The sequence below is a fragment of the Lissotriton helveticus genome, chromosome 6, assembly GCF_964261635.1.
Source record: "Lissotriton helveticus chromosome 6, aLisHel1.1, whole genome shotgun sequence".
NCBI classification, from domain to species: Eukaryota; Metazoa; Chordata; class Amphibia; order Caudata; family Salamandridae; genus Lissotriton; species Lissotriton helveticus.
The window spans coordinates 1,083,701,313-1,083,719,330 of NC_136067.1; the positions used below are offsets into that span (position 1 = coordinate 1,083,701,313).

Sequence of the window (18,018 nt, forward strand, 5' to 3'; positions counted from 1 at the left end):
ACAGAGGCTCCTTTCATCGCTCCTTTTATACGGGTGGCTCCAAAACAATGTAATCACAGAATACCTCCTCTAATTACAAAAACCAAAATCAACCTTCCGCCTCCCGAGGGTACTATTGAGGAGGATATAGAGGAAACAACAATAGGGGAAGAGACAAAAATAATTCTACACGCACTTCCCCTGCAACCAAGCAGTGACTTCCCCCCGCTACCCTCAGCCAGTCCACTCCTGTCAGGGGCGCCTATCACAGTTCCTACCTGTCTGGAATTCCATTACAACAGAAAAGTGGGTAAAACAAATTATCCAGTATGGTTGTTGCCTGGAACTCACTGGTACTCCACCAAACATTCCTTCCAGAGAACGTCCAATGTCCTCAGAACATCTCACTCTTCTCAAACAAGAGGTTCTCTCGCTGTTAAAGAAACATGCATTAGAACCAGCCCCTTTGCCTCATCAAGGCACAGGAGTGTATTCACTATACTTTCTAATACCAAAAAAAGGACGGCTCTCTTAGACCAATACTGGACCTCAGGCCATTAAATCTATACATTCAGTCACACCATTTCCATATGGTCACTCTCTAACAAGTGCTCCCACTACTCCAACAAGGCAACTTTCTATCCACTCCGGATTTAAAGGACGCCAACTTTCACATCCCCATTCACCCCGCTCACAGGAAATACCTCCGGTTTGTGATATGCGGCCAACACTACCAATTCAAAGTCCTCTGATTCGGAGTAACCACAGCACCCAGAGTCTTCACCAAGTGCCTAGCAGTAGTGGCGGTTCACTTATGAAGACAACATATTCACGTTTTCCCTTACCTTGACGACAGGCTCTTAAAAGCCAAGTCACACAGCAGCTGTTTTCAACACACATACAAAACAATACAGTTGCTGCGTTATTTGGGATTCATAGTCAACCTCTCCAAATCCCATCTCCAACCGTCCATAACACAACAATATCTAGGAGCTACAATAAACACTTCAAAAGCTCTAGCATATCCCAACCCAGTCAGAATAAGCACCATGCAAGCCCTCATATCAAAATGTACACCTCAGCACTCATTACCAGCTCGAGTGTTCATGCAGTTTATCGGGATGATGGCCTCTTGCATTCTCATAGTCCCTTATGCAAGCCTCCGGATGCGTCCCTTACAGGAGTGTTTGGCACGTCAGTGGAACCAGGCTTCAGGTCAGCTAACAGATCTGGTGTTGGTGGACAGCCGCACACATCTCTCTCTGCAGTGGTGGAACACTCAAAACCTTTCTAAAGGACGGCCGTTCCTCGACCCGGTTCCACAGATAGTGCTCACAACAGATGAATTGCTCACCGGCTGGGGAGCTTATCTTCAAAGTCATACAATTCAGGGCATATGGACCCCTCAACAAAAACAATTCCACATAAATTATCTGGATTTGCAAGTTATCTTCCTAGCATTGAAATCATTTCAACTCCACCTCGTAGGCAAAGGTGTCCTGATCCGTACAGACAACATGACAGCAATGTATTACGTACAAAAACAGGGGACACACACTCTTTGCAGCTTTCACACCTAGCTCAAAGCATATGGAGATGGGCCATTCTGCAAAACATATACCTCCTTGCAGAACACCTCCCAGGAGTACACAATCAGATTGCAGATCTGCTCAGTCGTCAAAGGCCGCAGATCCACAAATGGGAACTTCATCCTCAAGTTCTGCTTCCATTCTTTCAAATGGGGGGCTACCCAGAAATAGACCTGATCGCCACATACCAAAACACAAAATGCCCAAGCTTCGCATCCAGGTATCCACACCCATTGTCCAAAGGCAATGCGCTATGGATGAACTGGTCTGACAAATTTGCTTACGCTTGTGTGTCTCTATCACTCATTCCGCTAGTGGTTCGGAAGCTCAAACAGCATTCCCTCACAATGATCTTGGTTGCACCGACAGGGGCCCGACACCATGGTTCACAACCCTCTTGGAACTATCAGTAGTTACTCATCAAAAGCTACGTCTCTGACCCAAGCTTCTCACTCAGAACCATGGAAAGATAAGGCATCCAGATCCCAATCAACTCAACCTTGAGATCTGGCTCCTGAAATCTTAGAGTTTGGCTACCTCACTCTCCCGCCAGACTGCATGAACACCATTAAACAGGCTAGACCTCCTACCACTAAAGCTTGCTATGCCGCTAAGAGGAAAAGATTTGTAATTTACTGTACAAATAACAAAATCAACACACTAGATGCTTCTATTCAAAACATCATCTGTTACCTCTTGCATCTACAACAATGTAACCTAGCGTATACATCCATTCGACTACATCTCGCTGCAATAGCAGCCTATCTCCAAAACAGACAACATTTGTCTTTGTTTAGAGTACCAGCTATCAAAGCATTTATGGAAGGACTCAGAAGAATAATCCCATCTAGAGTTCCACCCTCACCAATATGGGACTTAAATGTGGTCCTTACCAGACTCATGGATCCCCCATTTGAACCTCTGCATAAATGCGAATTACAATTTCTCACCTGAAAGTAGCTTTCCTGGTTGCAATCACCTTTCTCAGAAGTCAGTGAACTCCACGCATTAACCATACAATAACAATTTCTCCAAATTCTTCATAGCAAAGTGGTTCTTAGGACTAACCCTAAATTTCTACCTAAAGTAGTGTCTCCTTTCCACCTTAACCAGTCTGTAGAACTCCCAGTGTTTTCCCTTTACCAGACTCAGTAGCAGAACAAGCTCTTCACACGCTAGACGTAAAAAGAGCAATACTTTACTACATAGAAAGAACAAAATCCTTTAGAAAGACTAAACAACGTTTTTGTAGCTTTCTCCCCACCTCATAGAGGCAATCCTATCTCAAAAACAGGGATTGCAAGGTGGATTGTTAAATGCATCCAAACATGCTATGCTAAAGCTAAATGCACCTTAACCATTCCCCCTAGAGCTCACTCCACACGTAAACTAGGGGCTTTTATGGCATACTAGGGGAACATTCCCCTAGATGACATCTGCAAAGCAGCAACTTGGTCTACACCACACATGTTCACAAAGCACTATTGTGTAGACGTGCAAACAAGCTAACATGGCCCAGGCAGTATTAAGAGCACTTTTTCAAACCACTGCAACAGATACAGGTAGCCATCGCTAAGGAGGTAACTACTGTTTAGTCTATGCATAAGTATACAATCTACAGCTCATATGCCTCGACCGGAAAATGCTACTTACCAGTATGCATCTGTTCTTGGCATGTAGAGCTGTAGATTTGTATACGCCCACCCGCCTCCCCGGATTCCTATATCTGTTCCAGTACTATCTTGCGTAGATACATTACACATAGACATCCTTTGCTATGTCTTACTAACTCCATCACAGCCTTCCATGGCAAAACAATCTGAAGATGGAGTTGATGCCCATGCACACTATTGTCCTAAGGACGAGTCACCTACCTCCTGACTACAAAGACTTCTTCCAAGACAAAAACAAAGTGCAACACCAGATGGCGATTTCATAAGTGTTAGACCTGGCACCTTGGTGTGGGTCTCCCTTCCATTTTTTGCTGTTGCCTCATGTGCTTTTGCTGGTCATAGATGCTTTGGGCACTGTGCCACTGCTGTCCAGTGCCAAAGTGCAAGTGGTCCCTATGGTAAATTGATGTATGGATTAGTGACTCCATGATTGGTTGGTTTGGTTTACTTGTCAGACCCTAGTACAGTGCACTGAGTGTGCCCAGGGCTTGTAAACCAAATGCTGCTTGTGGGCTTGCAGCACTGGTTGTGCCACCTACAGAAGCAGCCTGTAAAAGTGTGTCTCTAGTCTGCCATTGCAGAGCCTGTGTGCAGTTTGGTACTGCTGTGCTGACTGGGCAAGTGCACCCACTTGCCAGTCCCTAAGACTTCCCTTTTCTGCATATTATTCACCCCTTTGGTCGGCCCAAGGGCAGGGTGCATTGTAGGAAAAAGGTAGGACATACCCTGGTGTGTGTAGCATGTCCTAATAGTGAATTACAGCCATTTTCGTTTTTCACTATTGCAAGGCTACCTGTTCCCCATAGGCCAGAAAGGGCAGTTTGATTATTACATCTTATAATCCTAACTGGCTCGGGGAACTAGGTGGAAATTCGAGTTTAGTATGCCTGAACTCAGAATGATAAAATACATATTTTAGTGAAGTTGGTTTTAACATTCTGTGTTTGAAAATACCACTTTTAGAAAGTATGTATTTTCTTGCCTAACTATCCAAGCCTGCCTCTGCTAGGTTGTGTATTCCTTGTCTGGAGTTTGAGTGGCTGGGGGACAGGGTGAGTTAGCACAGGGCTGAATAGAGAGATCTGCATGTAGATGGGTGGGAGGAGTTGCACCTGGGACCTGAATAGGGCTGTGCCTTCCCTCCACAATGCTGGCTCCATCTCCTGTGGTGCGTCTGATGACCCTGGCCTACACTGTGAAAGGAAAGGAGGAGTCTTGTCAACAAAGTGCTCCAAGACTGACCAGAACTGGTTTGGACTAGGCAAAGGCCTCTCTGCCTTCAGAGAACAAAGGGGAAATGAGTATAAAACAGGGGACCCAAACCTCAGAACTTTAGATCACTTTTGGGAAACAAGAAGAACCTTTGCTGAGGAGAGGAACCAGAGAAACTGAAGAGGAGAGTATCCCTAAGCTGAGTGCTGTTTGGGGGATTGGCCTGCAGTGGTTGCCTGACTTCCAGAGAAAGGACTTTGTGCTACTTCCACATCAACTTGTAAAGGATCTCTAAGGGCTTGAGATAGAGCTTGTCTCCTGCTGACGTCTCAGGGACAACAAACTTCACCAACCAGCTCCCCAAGAGTTCCTTTGAAGGGCCTGCGGTTGTGTTCGGCCTTCTGAGGGACTGCGTGTCGCAAGGAGCTGGAAGCGCGAATCACGAAGAAGCGCGTCACAGCCGCTGTCGCCGCATCACTGGAGAAGTGTGTCGCTGCTGTTGCTTCGCCTCGCAGAAGCGCCTCGCATCGCCGGAGAAGAGTGTTGCCGCCACATCAGATGCCTTCGCATCATTGGAGAAACGTGTCGCCGCTGCTGTCGTCGCATCGCATCACTGAAGAAGGGTGTCGACGTCGTCGCATCGCCGACGCATATCGCATTCCTGGAGAAGAGTGTCACACCAGACGCTGCCGCATCACCTGAGGAGCGAGTCGCAGGGCCTGTTGCGGCTCAGAATCATTGAGTCGCCGCCCAGCTGTCGGACGTGCCCGCATCGTGTCACATCAAGGAGAAGACGCCACTTTTTGTTTCATTGCACCGGATCTTCATCGCATCACGGCGCTGCCTGTCGCATCGCCACGAAAGCGCAGTAAGAAACCAACGCATCACCTCCCCACGCGGAGAAGAACCGATGCATCCCCTATGCAGCAGTAGGGACCCGACGCATCACCATTCTTGTGTGTAAGGAATTTACGCATCACCTTCCCTGCAACACTTTTGTTGTATAGCGTTACGCATCCAAAGGTACATTGAACCAGGGATGTGGAATTTAATCAAATATCTACTTGTCCATGGGGCAAGTTGCTTCATAAATCTACTTGTCCTGTAACAAAAACCACTTGTCCCTTTAGTGCCATGTAATGTGTCGACAGATTATAGCAGCAATCTCATTATAAAAGAGCATTAATATAACCTCACTGATTATGCCAGGGCTCATATAGTAGGATTTGAATACCAGCAATTATCTTATGTTGCCGCGTTTCTGCAGATCTAGAAACTGGGGCTGAAGGTAGTGGTTAGCAATAGTTCGAGGGTTGGAATGCCATTTTGAGTCTGTGCAAACCTACTAACTTGCTTGTTTAAGGGTTTTTACCAACTCTTCTCTAATCTTTTCCTACACTGAGAAAGGTTGATAATTTGCCCTGGACAATGAAAGTCGTAAAACCTGTTCCAGGGTTGGGAAAAAAGTGGTTGGAGAGAAAGTGAACGTGCAAACATGCAGTTGACAAATGGTTTCGAGGAGTACGATTTCTTGACCTACTCCTATAAATTATTGTGAATTCATGAAAGCCGTATTATAGGGACGTAACGCATGGACATATACCATGGGCGCACTTTCTAGACTTTCTTTAATAATTGGGTCCCTAATTAGATCTGGCTTTAACCATGACCTTTTGCGTTTATTAAAATTCTGTCTCTCTCTCTCTCTCTCTCGGTCTACTGGCTGGCTTCACTGTGAGTGACAGCATTCTGCTCTTTCACAAGGAGCATATTGGCACATAAAGTAGTTTTGTTCAGTGCCAGGAAATACTGTGGCAATGTGTGCATTTTGAGACCAAAAACAATTTTTGCTTTTGCCAATGTTTGTTATAATGGTGAGGGCCTAGCAGCTCCCACGCCAATAATGCTTTACAGAAACCAGGCCAAAACAAGTCTCGCACTGACATAACAAAAAGTCTGACTACCAATTTCAGACATATGGATTTGCCACTGCTTGTTTATTGTTATGTTTCCTATAATCTTATTGAAACTGGTTACACTTATTTTCCATTTTGAATATTTTTGGGAAATACTAGCATGCATCAACACAGGTTACTAAATGATGCTGCAAAGAAAAGGTTCCTAAACTTTTACAGTACGTTAGCTGTGAACATTTTATTTTGAAAGCAAAGAATCATGAATCTTGCTTTCAAGCTTCTGCTAATATTTGCATCTTATCAGAGAGAATTCTGGGAGCATTATACATAGGCTCAAATTGCTAAACTTTGAAATGTGTGTACACATTTTTATATCGGAACCACTGTCAGTAGTGCTGTTGAAGCTAACAACATGTACTTCCAGCGTCCACCCTAATAATAAAGGCTTTCCATTAATGAACCATAAAAGCAAGTCTGAACAGCACTAACACACGGATACAAATATTACCTTAACTGCAGAAAAATCCCCTTCCCTGATCCATAATGTGGATCTTTAAACTGGCAGCCAAAGGATTTGTGTTGTAGGTTGGGCCTACTTGTCCCAAGGACAAAATGCACATTAAAACTTGTTGCCCTTGACCCCAAACAATATGTCCTGGGCATCGGGCTATAGGAATTCCACATCCCTGTTGAACTTAGGGTCGCATTTTACATCTAAAGAGAAGTAAGCTAATTCCACCATTTTTAAAGTACAGTATTGTGGATTTTTGTCGTTTGTGGTCTTGTGTTAAGTCTATATAAAAATACTTATTTTTATACTACAACTTGTGTGGTTTCCATCTGTAGTGTTGTCACTGGGTTACTGTATGTGTTCACAAATGCTTTACACACTGCCTCGGAGATAAGCCTGTCTGCTCGTGCCAAGCTACCAAGGGGGTGAGCAGGGGTTATTTTAGGAGTGTACCCCTTTACCCTGACTTAGAAGCAAGGGTCCCAATGTAGTCAAAGGTACCTACCTCTGCCAACTAGAGACCCCCAAATCTAACAATAAGTATACAAATCGACAGCTCTGCATGCCAAGAACAGATGCATTCTACTAAGTAGCTTTTCCTTATTCAACTTCAAAAGAAAAACTGTAAGACACGTTTGATCATAGCCTGTGCTTGAATCTGATTGTGCATGTTAAGTCCAAAATTGTAAGAGACTTTAGGCAAGCCTATACCTCAGCTTTCTGATATTTCACTCCCTGCCATCAACATTTACTCTGATTGGGCACACACCAAATCAGTTCATCACGTAGGTGAAATATATGTCACACGGAATGCATTGTTCAGTGCACTACAAAATAGCATCAATATCTAGTGTGTTTTTTTCATGTGTTCCAAGCATCCTTCACTTAAAATAAGATTTTCTTAGTTCCCTTTGGGGCTTCAGTGATCCGTATCTGTGACTGAAGCAAAACACATTTATGGATGGAACTCATTTATCTGGGGAACCATTACCTTTTCCTCACCCTATTGAGAGGATAGAACTAGGTCCTTCCTGCTTTTCTTCAGTATCTCACATATGCATGCATTTTCTTTCCTTCATTCTGACTTAAATGTATTTTGATTGATTAGTTCAGTGGTATCAGGGGGCTCTGTTCTTTAGTGTTTCTAACTGTGGAATCTTAATTGGGCTCTGTGTAGCATAGATTCCTCCTCTCAACCTGCAGCTTTGACATTTTGATAAGTAGTTGACTCACTGACACATTTTCAGTCATCGAGTGTCTCTCCGAATATAAGCCTGGTAAAGTAAAAGCTCCAAATTCAAGAACTACCTTGGGGCTATGACGTGACAACACTTAATGCCTCAGTAGTGCTAACCAATGTATGACAAAATATTGACCTAAAAATATTGTGATACAATAAGGTTGTTACAAAATATCGACAGCTTACCTATTGAAATTACCTACATATAACGTAAGAATATGGGCGACAAAAATATTGTAGAGCAAAGTATTGGCTAAAAGTTGGCAAGTATGAATAATTAAATGTAAGTATTGTTATTGTAATACAAACAAAAAGTTTAAAAATAATGTATTTATTTACAAAAATATAACATAAAAATAGCCAACACTATTTTAGCAACTTTAAAAAATGTAATTCATGAAAATATGTATACATGTTTTAACTAATTGTTAGTTCATATAATACCTTTTGCTATTACATTTTAAATTAAAATAAACTTAAGAAACGATTAAATATAATTATCAACCAAGAACAGTCTTTAATTTACTGATTATATTATGTTAAATAATAAACCACCATACAAAGGTGTATATTTGCTATTTAATTATTTTAATTGAAACCTATCAGATCATTAAAAATACATTATAACAATTTGGAGCAAACATTGTTTTTGTTTTAGATAATAAAGCACATACCAATTTAAAACACAAAATACAATGAAGAAATGCATTTAATGAAATGAGTTTAAAAGCATATCATTTTAAATGAAATACCCTAGGAGTTTCTTATAAAAATTCCATAGTGAAATAAAATATCGTAATCTAACTCCAATCAAAAACACATTAAAAAACACATTAAAAAATAAATAAAGTAAAAACAATTTAAATACACTAACCACATGCCCACAAACATTGTAGGGTTGGGGTGGTCATATTTACTTTCTTAACCCCAATTTAACAAATGTTGGGTAAAATATATATATTGGAGGTTCGGATATGAACTGTAAATTCCAGTCCAGCGATTGTTGGGGGATATCAGATGTACTATTTTAATTCCAGCAAAAGAATTGTTACATTCACCCAGCCGATAGCCACCTTTTTCTTCGTCAACAGCAAGCCTAGAGCAGCCAAACTCCTTGATGCCATGCCGAGCGATCTTGCGCACAAGTCCAAGCAAGGCAATTAGGAGAGTTAAGTCCATCCTGATCCCTAACATACTGGCCCTAACATACTGGCCAGTGTGTGGAAGATATGCCTTCAAAAATGAGCAGCATCAAGACACATTGAGATTTTTTTTTTTTACACTGACCCCCTTTTGTGATCATAAAACCTGTGACTCAAAATTACAAGGTTTTCGACCATTAAAGCCCTTTTCTCAATGTACGAAGGCTGTTTTACGAGTCAGAAAATTATTATAGACTCTAAAGGACTTTTGCACTCCATCCGGAATTGCACAAAGATAGTGTGAAAGGGGCACCCCTCCTATTACTATTTGTAAAGGAATGTACCAAAGGTTTGTGACAGCAAATGCAATTGCAAACCATTAATGAGTTAATGACCCCCAATTTGAGGTGATAGCTGCTTCGAAAATTGGAATGTGCCCAATTAGGACACCTTTCCCTGGGAGAATCATATTGATGGCCTTAGAGGAAGCAGGCCGCAGTCTAGAGGACCACTGCATGCTCCCCTGAAGGCTTGCCAAATGGAAAACTATTTTAAAGCAGCACCTGTGCCTTTAATGGACACAGCCTGCTTTATAAAAAAAATTAAATGAAAAAAAGCTTCTTGGTTCAGAAAGCCAATGGAGTGAGAGAGGTCTGTTGTTCCTTGCAAGCCTCAATTCCTGTATTTGACAGCCATGCAAAGTGACTTTAAAATGTCCTCATGCCTAACAAATATACATTAGCAGATTTTTTTTAACTCCAACCCCCCTGTGAATAGACAATTTGCGATAAGGCCTATTAGTAAATAGGATGCATTCCAAATTGCATTCCCATTCTCAAATCAGTTGGTGTGTAATTGCACATTTTTGGTTTGCGAATGGGAATGATATATCGGGTCCCCTAAGTGTATGACATCAATCCTCACAACTCTGAGGAAATGCCTTGCCTCGAAAAACTGGGGCCATAAACAAAGCAGGCATCTGTAAAGCTGCCACATAGTCCAGTCGACACACATTTGCAAAGCATTATTGTGTGGATATTTGTGCAAGACCGAGTTGGTCAAACTGTCCTCAGGACACTGCTTCAGACCTCTGCACCATCCACTGGCTAGCCCCCGCTCGGGGGAGTACTGATTTATGGTTAATGCTGAGCATGTGTATCTACAGCCACACATGCTATGAACTGATTATGATACTTACCCTGTAAGCATTAGTTTGTCTGCTATGAACTGATTAGGATACTTACCCTGTAAGCATTAGCTTGTGGCATGTAATGCTGTAGATTCACATGCGCCTACCCTCCTACCAGGAGGCCAGTGTTTGTTACACGTGACTTCCACCTTCACATTTCTCTTTTCTATACATCCTCCTACACGAAGGCCAGAGGTTTGTTACACATGACTTCCACCTTCATGATTCTCTTTTCTACACGCATGGCTGCTATTCTTTCCTACTCACTACACCATACTTACTCTCCCCCGTTGTGGGAAAAACAGTCTAACAATGGAGTCAGTGCCCATGTGTGTTCATGGCCAGAGGAGGAGTCATTGAGACCTGTCACTCGAAAAACTTCTTCAAAGAGAAACAAGTTGCAACAGTCCAAGCCCAACACTAGTTGGCAGGAGTATGCAGAGCATATGAATCTACAGGACTGCATGCAACAAACAGTTGTTAACAGGGTAAGTAACATAATCATGTCTGTTCTCCTTCTCTAAGCTCACTCTGATGTAATATGATGGTCTTTATATGATTATATTTAGAAATGTGAGCAACCTCACGGTTTTATAATTTATTTGTGGTGTCTGAAATAAGACTATAACTGCAACACTGGCATTCATTGAACAGGAACCCATTTTGGGCCATATTATGATGGGCTAAAGGCCTTTTTTTGTGTGCATGAGGTGTCTAAATTTCCTAAATATTACTCTGACATTTTCCGAGTTAGTGTATGAACTTTAGACAGAATGAGTTTGAAACCGAAAGGCAGTCTCTACTGACGGTATCCTCCTTGTACTGTTTGAAGTACAATCTTGGAAAAATTCAAAGTTATATGTTTAAACGTTAGAAATCTTGCATACAAAAAACAGATATCCGACCCATCACGCACTGACCGCAACTTTGTTCTGTAATTTTTCCTATTGACACCAAACGCCTAGGCACTATCTTGCAAATCTTTCTAAATCCTTAAGCTTATTGTGAGAATTGTGAGTGAACAGAACATTGTAAAAGTGTTACGGATTTCAAGATGATCTTGGATCACCAAACCTCGAATCAGTCCGTAGACCAATTAAGTCAGCCCCATCTCCTTTCACGCATTAGTGGCTGATAACTGTGCACACAATGCTTCCAGTCCTCGGTCAGCGTTAGAGAAGAGTTTAATAGATCCTTCAATGCCACATTGGGCAATTGAAATGTCTGTTCAATAGTGGTTTTGCTTAACAGCTTTGAAAGTCAAAGCTCAGCTCATCTGTATCAAACGTTTAAGGTTTTTTAGGGTCTTGAAATTGATACAGGAGTTGACTGTATTCAGTTGTTTGAATTTGATATTCTGTGGTGATATTCTAGGTCAAATCCTAGGTAGACTGATGTTATAGTTGTAGTTTTCTACTTCTATATTATTTCTTTTCACTACGCTAAATAACATCAGCTTCAGCTCAGAATACCCACCTTTTTTGTGACACATTTCTTCTTCATATATAGCTTCCAGCTTTTTAAAGCACATGATTTAGAAAGAAGTAAACAAGGGGTAACTGTGTTATTGTCCGTGCTCATTTTCTCTCTTCCTTCCAGGTATCCAAAATTGATGCCATTTTTGAGAGCTTAATAGACGTGGAACAGTCTGACTTGGAGAACACACCTCTTGATTCTGATGAATGGGCCCAGATTGTAGTTGGCGTCAACAGCATCTTAAAGGTAAAGTTTAATGTGCTTATTTAATTACATCTTTCTTTCCATTTAGATTTCAATACTTGATCTGTACCAGTGAGAACAAACAAAATAAGTTTAATATCTATGAATGGGTTCAAAAAGTTTCTTGTTGGCCTCTTCCCACATCGGTTCTACTTCTGCTAAGTTCTCAAGTCATACTTTGCTGTGTACCAAGTCGGCCACAGCAAGAGCATATTAGTAGATGTTGTTTACTGGAGTAACCACCTGGCTTCCTGACTTTTGTAGGTGTTAACAGGTAACTGAATAGACTAAAGTACTTGAGCGGCCATGAGGGAAGGTGAGAGAAATAACGGAATTGTGGGGTGGGCATAGGATGGTGAAAGGGGAATTCATTAGGCCCTCTGAAGCATATTTTAAATGTTAATAATTAGACCCATGAGGAGGGTAGAATAGATATTGTTGAGGAGCTCACAAACCACTCTTACGCTTTTTGGTGTTTTGCGCAAGTTTATTCAGTAAAACAAGCAAAGTGCAACGTTGCTATGTAATCTAGCAGCATTTACCCTCATTTAGCAGTAAGCATCTACTTTCCTATTAATAGAATGTTTCTTGGCTATCTCTTTACCCCAATGCAGATTTATTTTGGCCTTGCCCCGGGCTATTTCCGTTTGCAGAGCCGTAATCTCCTGACCCGCATGTATGCCCTGCATGAGTTTTTCTTCAACTACCGTAAGACTAGCGTATAATTCCTGTAATACTACTCGCATTAGTTTTTGCTTATATAGGCCGAAGCTAAGGGTCTCCCCCCTAAAACCCGCTTTAAAAGCATCCCATACACACCAAGTCCCTGCTGTATTGCGATTTATGAGAATAAATTTCTCTAACCCATATCTGCATATGTGCCACATAACTTTCATCCAATAATAACTTCCTATCAAATGAAAAAGATTGCGATTTAATTCCAGTCCTAGGCATACAAAGGTTCAACACTAAGGGTTCATGGCCTGAGGAGACCCGTGGGTACATCTGTATTTTGGCTCCCGAGAGCAGGAGACTCGATAAGAAAAAATATTCGTCTTATTAATTTCTTATGCAGATAGGAGTGAAAAGTATACCCTGGATCCATACCTCTTAGAGTAGCCCAGGCATCCACCAGTCTATGATCAGCCAGTAAAGTGTGGAAAAGAAAATTTTGCCATGTTCTGTGTCCCTACGTGTCCTCCATCTTATGTTATGTGTGCATGATTAAATATACATATGTATCCCCCATGTTTGATTAAAGACGCAATTACAGTTGTGTCCATCTTTAGTATGCCAGTTTCCAGTTCTCGTGAAAGCTACGAGTATCAGGCCTATGTAAAGTTGCGTTGCCACGTTTCTCAGTGTGCACGTTATTTCATTGTAAAGTCCCCGTTTCTAGGCCTCAAAAGGGCCCGGACACCAGATTCAGCTCCTGTCTCCTGAGCCTCGCTGAGGAGCGATACAGCCCCCACCTGTATCCTCGACCCTTCACTTACTTCCTGCCTCACAGTGCCCGGCTCAGCCTGGCTCTGCCTACGAGTCTGCCAAGAGTATGTTATGATTCTAGTTATCAGTCCAGCCCTCCTTCTCTGCATTCCTAAGCTACTGAATCGCATCAATAGTTTCCGTCATTGTCTAGCCTTTACGTCTCCATGTAAGAGAAATACTGCATTTAATGGTCACTTAATATTCTTCATCACGCACTACATGTGGAATAATGCATGCACCATTCTTAGAGTCTGTTAGCCTTTACCCCGATAACTTTTGGATTCTATCAACATGTTCTCTAAACATCAGATACTAGATACTGTTTAGGTACATGTCGCCCTGACTCTCCAGACTTCAGTCTCTGCTCCTAGCACAGAGTTCATAGCCCCCAGCTTCTCCTAGTAACACGTCATTGTCAGTTTACGCGCACCATTAGGTTAGAGGTCCCGGCTCCTTAGGTAGCCCCCTCCATGTTTCCGCCCCATTTATGACATATTCTGTTACGTTTGCATCACATGTCTATGTATACGCCTCCTGTTACACCCATTTTCACCCTTATCTTTCGCGACTGCTATTGACCACACCCACTGCTCCGCCTACTGTAATTCATTGTAACGTAACTGTTTTAGTATATATATTTGTGCACTGTTATTAAATGTTGCGCCGATTCTGATCCTGCCCCCGGCAGCGATGCCATCCTGTTCCCGTGCAGGTTGTCCTGTTCCTGTCCTTTATGCTGTATTAAACCTGCAAACTCCTACTACCTCGAATCTTGACTCTTATTTATTGAGCTATCTGTTATTGCTATGTCCAGACAAACCTAGATCCGGTATTATTTATTTATATACCACATAATGGCGCCCGAATAGGGACTTGCCCTTTCCCCACGCGCCGGTGAAGCCACGCCGGCCCCCTGACCCTCTGCAGCCGTGACGGAACCATACCGTGCACGTGCAGATATTTCTGCTTCAAGTATCCCTCAGGCCCACGGAGGAGACGGAGGTGGCGGTCCAGCATCCAGACGAGGCGGTGGAGGAACGCGGCGAGTCCCGACCAGAGCCCAAGCCGAGAGTCCAAGGTCCGAGGTATCCGGAGGCCCACCCGTAACAGAAGTCCGAAGTTCGTCCGTCCGGCGTCGAAGCAGTCCAGTCCAGTCCGAGGCCTTCCGTTCTTGCTGCCCGGTGAGTACCATTGCTGGGGTAGTATCTAGACAGGGTCAATCTAATTGACTCTGGTCCGTGGGTTGGTGGTACACAGACCCAAAACGAAGTGTCCACTTCGGTGGATGCGGGTCCTGACTTGTCTCTTTATGAGACCGGTAAGTTTCGTACTGTTTCAGCAGTGCATCTAGTTTCTGTTCTAGTCAGTTCTGTTCTCGAGAAAATTCATGTATTCTGTTTTCAGTATTCCAGGTAGTATTCTGTTCGAACTGTTATTTTAAATATTCTTCATGTATTTTAATGTCGTGGTATGAATGTGAAGTAATTATCGTGTTCATTGTGTATTGTATTGTGTCTAGATTACAGTTCAGTCATGCCCTTATTCTCGAAATTACGTCAGTTAAAAACTAGAAAAGGTCTGCTAGAAGCAGCAGTTCCTGTCCCGCCTAGGGACAGTCCAGGTCATTTTATGTATCAGAAGCATGGCATAAGTGCCATATTATATCTAGATTTATGGGTAGAGTATACCAAAGAGTTAGAGGAAAAGTATAGATGGCCCGTATCAGGTACGTGGGATGCCGAGTGCATCATGAGAGTAGAAGAAGCATTATGGAAAAAGAAAGCCAGACAGTCACAGAAAGATGCCATCGAGTTATGGCGCAAAGAATCTCATAAAAGAACCGAAAAAGAAATCAGAAAGTCAGAACTAAGTAGAGAATCCTTAGAACGAGCCCAAGAAAGGGAACTAATCGAGATAGGTGAACGAGTTAAAACAGAACAGTCAGACAGACAGAGGAATGCCCTCATCAAGGGTATGTATCCTCTTCTTGCCGAGGGCTTGCCAAAAGCAACCCCGGAGGCATCCAGTAATTTTCCGCCACCACTAGTTCCGACTAAGCTACGTCACAAACCGACCGCAGCTGATATTTTCATCTCGTCCTATTTGGACGACACAGTCCCAGAATATGCAAATCCTGTTCCGCCAGCTCCTGTAAATAATGTAAATCCTGCTCCTCCAGTCACCGGAGTACCCGCTACGGTACCCCCGGTCCAGCCTACATTACAATTTCCCGCCGCGCTAGTACGAAGAGTATCAGTCGACGATTCCAGTTTAGGGGCCGCAGGAGGAGGTCCTCCTGGTACCCCGCCACCGCACCAACGTAGAACGTTGGCCGAGTTACATGAATGTGCGTTACAGCGTACGCCCAAATTTAAGTCCGTTGCAGAAATCCGACGAGCTCTCACTGAATGCCGCTATGATCCAGTTGCAGGTGATGATAGTACAGTAATATATTCCATCCGTGTAAGACGGGTGACCGGGTATTTAGACACCCTACCAGATATGAAAGGAGATCTAGACAGAATATATCGTTTCATCCGTACAGGGGATGATCCAGAAAGTATTGGCGAAGCCATGTCTCAAAGTATAGCTGAGATCCAGCTCATGTTATTAAAGTTTCTGATTAATTGTCTAATAAGAGAACAAGACTACCCGACTAAAGATCAGGCCGAAATGAAAATTCTGACAAGGTGGAGTGATAATATAGCCGAGGGTAAACACAAGACTATCAGTAGTATAGAGAGTATGTACAAGAAAATTCGTAAGGAAATACTAAAGTTACACGAACAACGTAAAGCAGCACAAGTAAGCGAGAAAGAAAATGACTCTACTGAAGAGGTAGAGGACGAGAATCCCACTAGAATAGCGTATGTAGGAAAATCTAGATTTCCAGATCGCCATTTGCGCCTAGAACACAAGTCAGTTTTACATCATCCAGCACCAGAACAAGGTTCTCTGGAACAAGTATTTCAAGCTACCAATCACATTCTGAAATCACGAATCGGTTACAGTGAGTTAAGTACTATGCATGAACAAGAACTAGCCCGATCAGCAGTCCGATGGATTACTGATTCTACCACTTTTCCAGACGAAATAGTGGCACAAATGTTCCTGAAATTGCCCCCAGCCTAGCAGCGACTGGTGGGTATGTATATGATCCAGCACCTCATTACTCTGTATGAGGGTCAACATTCTGATCCAGGTCCGTTACACGATGTCCTGAACGAGTTACTCCAGTATAGATGGAAAGGTTTAGGTACCGATTTAATTAGTGTCATCCTAGAACAGCGCCAAAAATATAGAACGTTTTTGAACCCGCACTTCATTCATGTCTCACCCCCAGAAAGTAAACCCTTTTACATAGACAGACAGAATCCGTTACGAGAAGTACACCCAGTCAGGACAACAGATGGTGAAATGCAACGAGTGTTTGTTTACACTCCGATTACAAAGATGGAACTCTTAGAGATGAAAAAGTTAATTCCCTGTCATGACAAAGATCCAGCAGGGTTCCACCGAGAATTAAAGGACATGCTCCGTATGGGAGAATACACGTATCCAGATATAATTAAAATGTTAAAAGTCCTGTTGCCCGCAGGGGTATACGAAAAACTCAAGGAAAAAGATTGGGAGGTGGGAGAGAAAAAGATCGATTGGGCAGTTCTCGAAGCTGAAGATAAGATACGAGTACCAGGTACCGGTCTAGGAGAGAAATGTAAAGAATTACCAGAACTGTTAATACAAGTTTTGCCAAGATTATTAGCCACTAAAAAGGAAGACTGGGATGCAATCTCAGCCTGTAAACAGAAACAAGACGAAGACACTAGTGATTTTTATTCTAGATTCGAGAAATGTTTTAGTATAAACAGTGGCCTCAAGACAAGTAGCGAGTCATACCCTCATCTTTTTGTTACTAAATTAGTCGAGAATTCAAGTCCACAAGTTAAGAATCGAGTTCTGAAAGTCGAAAGTACCTGGCAAGCTAATACCCCGTCCCAGATGTTACAGATGCTTCAATACCACCAGAATAGAATCAGAGAAGAGCAAGAACACGAGAGAAAACGTATGAAAGACACGAAAATGAAAGTGCTAGTTGCACAATCTGTTCCACAAGACAGTCAGAAGAGGGGTACGAATCAAGTCAGTCATCCTGCAGTTCCCGTTAAAGGGACCTGCAATTATTGTAAACAGCCAGGTCATTTTATAAACGAGTGTGCAGTTCTGAAACACAACATAGCTACTGGTAAGACTAAAGAAAGACCACGTCCGCCTAGAAAAGAACAAATTGCACAGACTTCTCAGCCACAGAATGCACAACAGACAGTTCCAGCACCGCAGCCTATTGCTGCAACACAACATG

At 42.6% G+C, this 18,018-nt stretch overlaps 1 protein-coding gene across 1 annotated transcript in view; it reads left to right on the forward strand.

The window, feature by feature from the left end:
- NUP133 (nucleoporin 133) overlaps window positions 1-18,018 on the forward strand; it is a 1,231,428-nt gene that overhangs the window by 659,124 nt on the left and 554,286 nt on the right. The window contains exon 16 of the mRNA XM_078648729.1: window positions 12,051-12,173. Within this exon, the coding sequence (XP_078504855.1) occupies window positions 12,051-12,173 (123 nt within the window). The remainder of the gene's footprint in view (window positions 1-12,050; window positions 12,174-18,018) is intronic.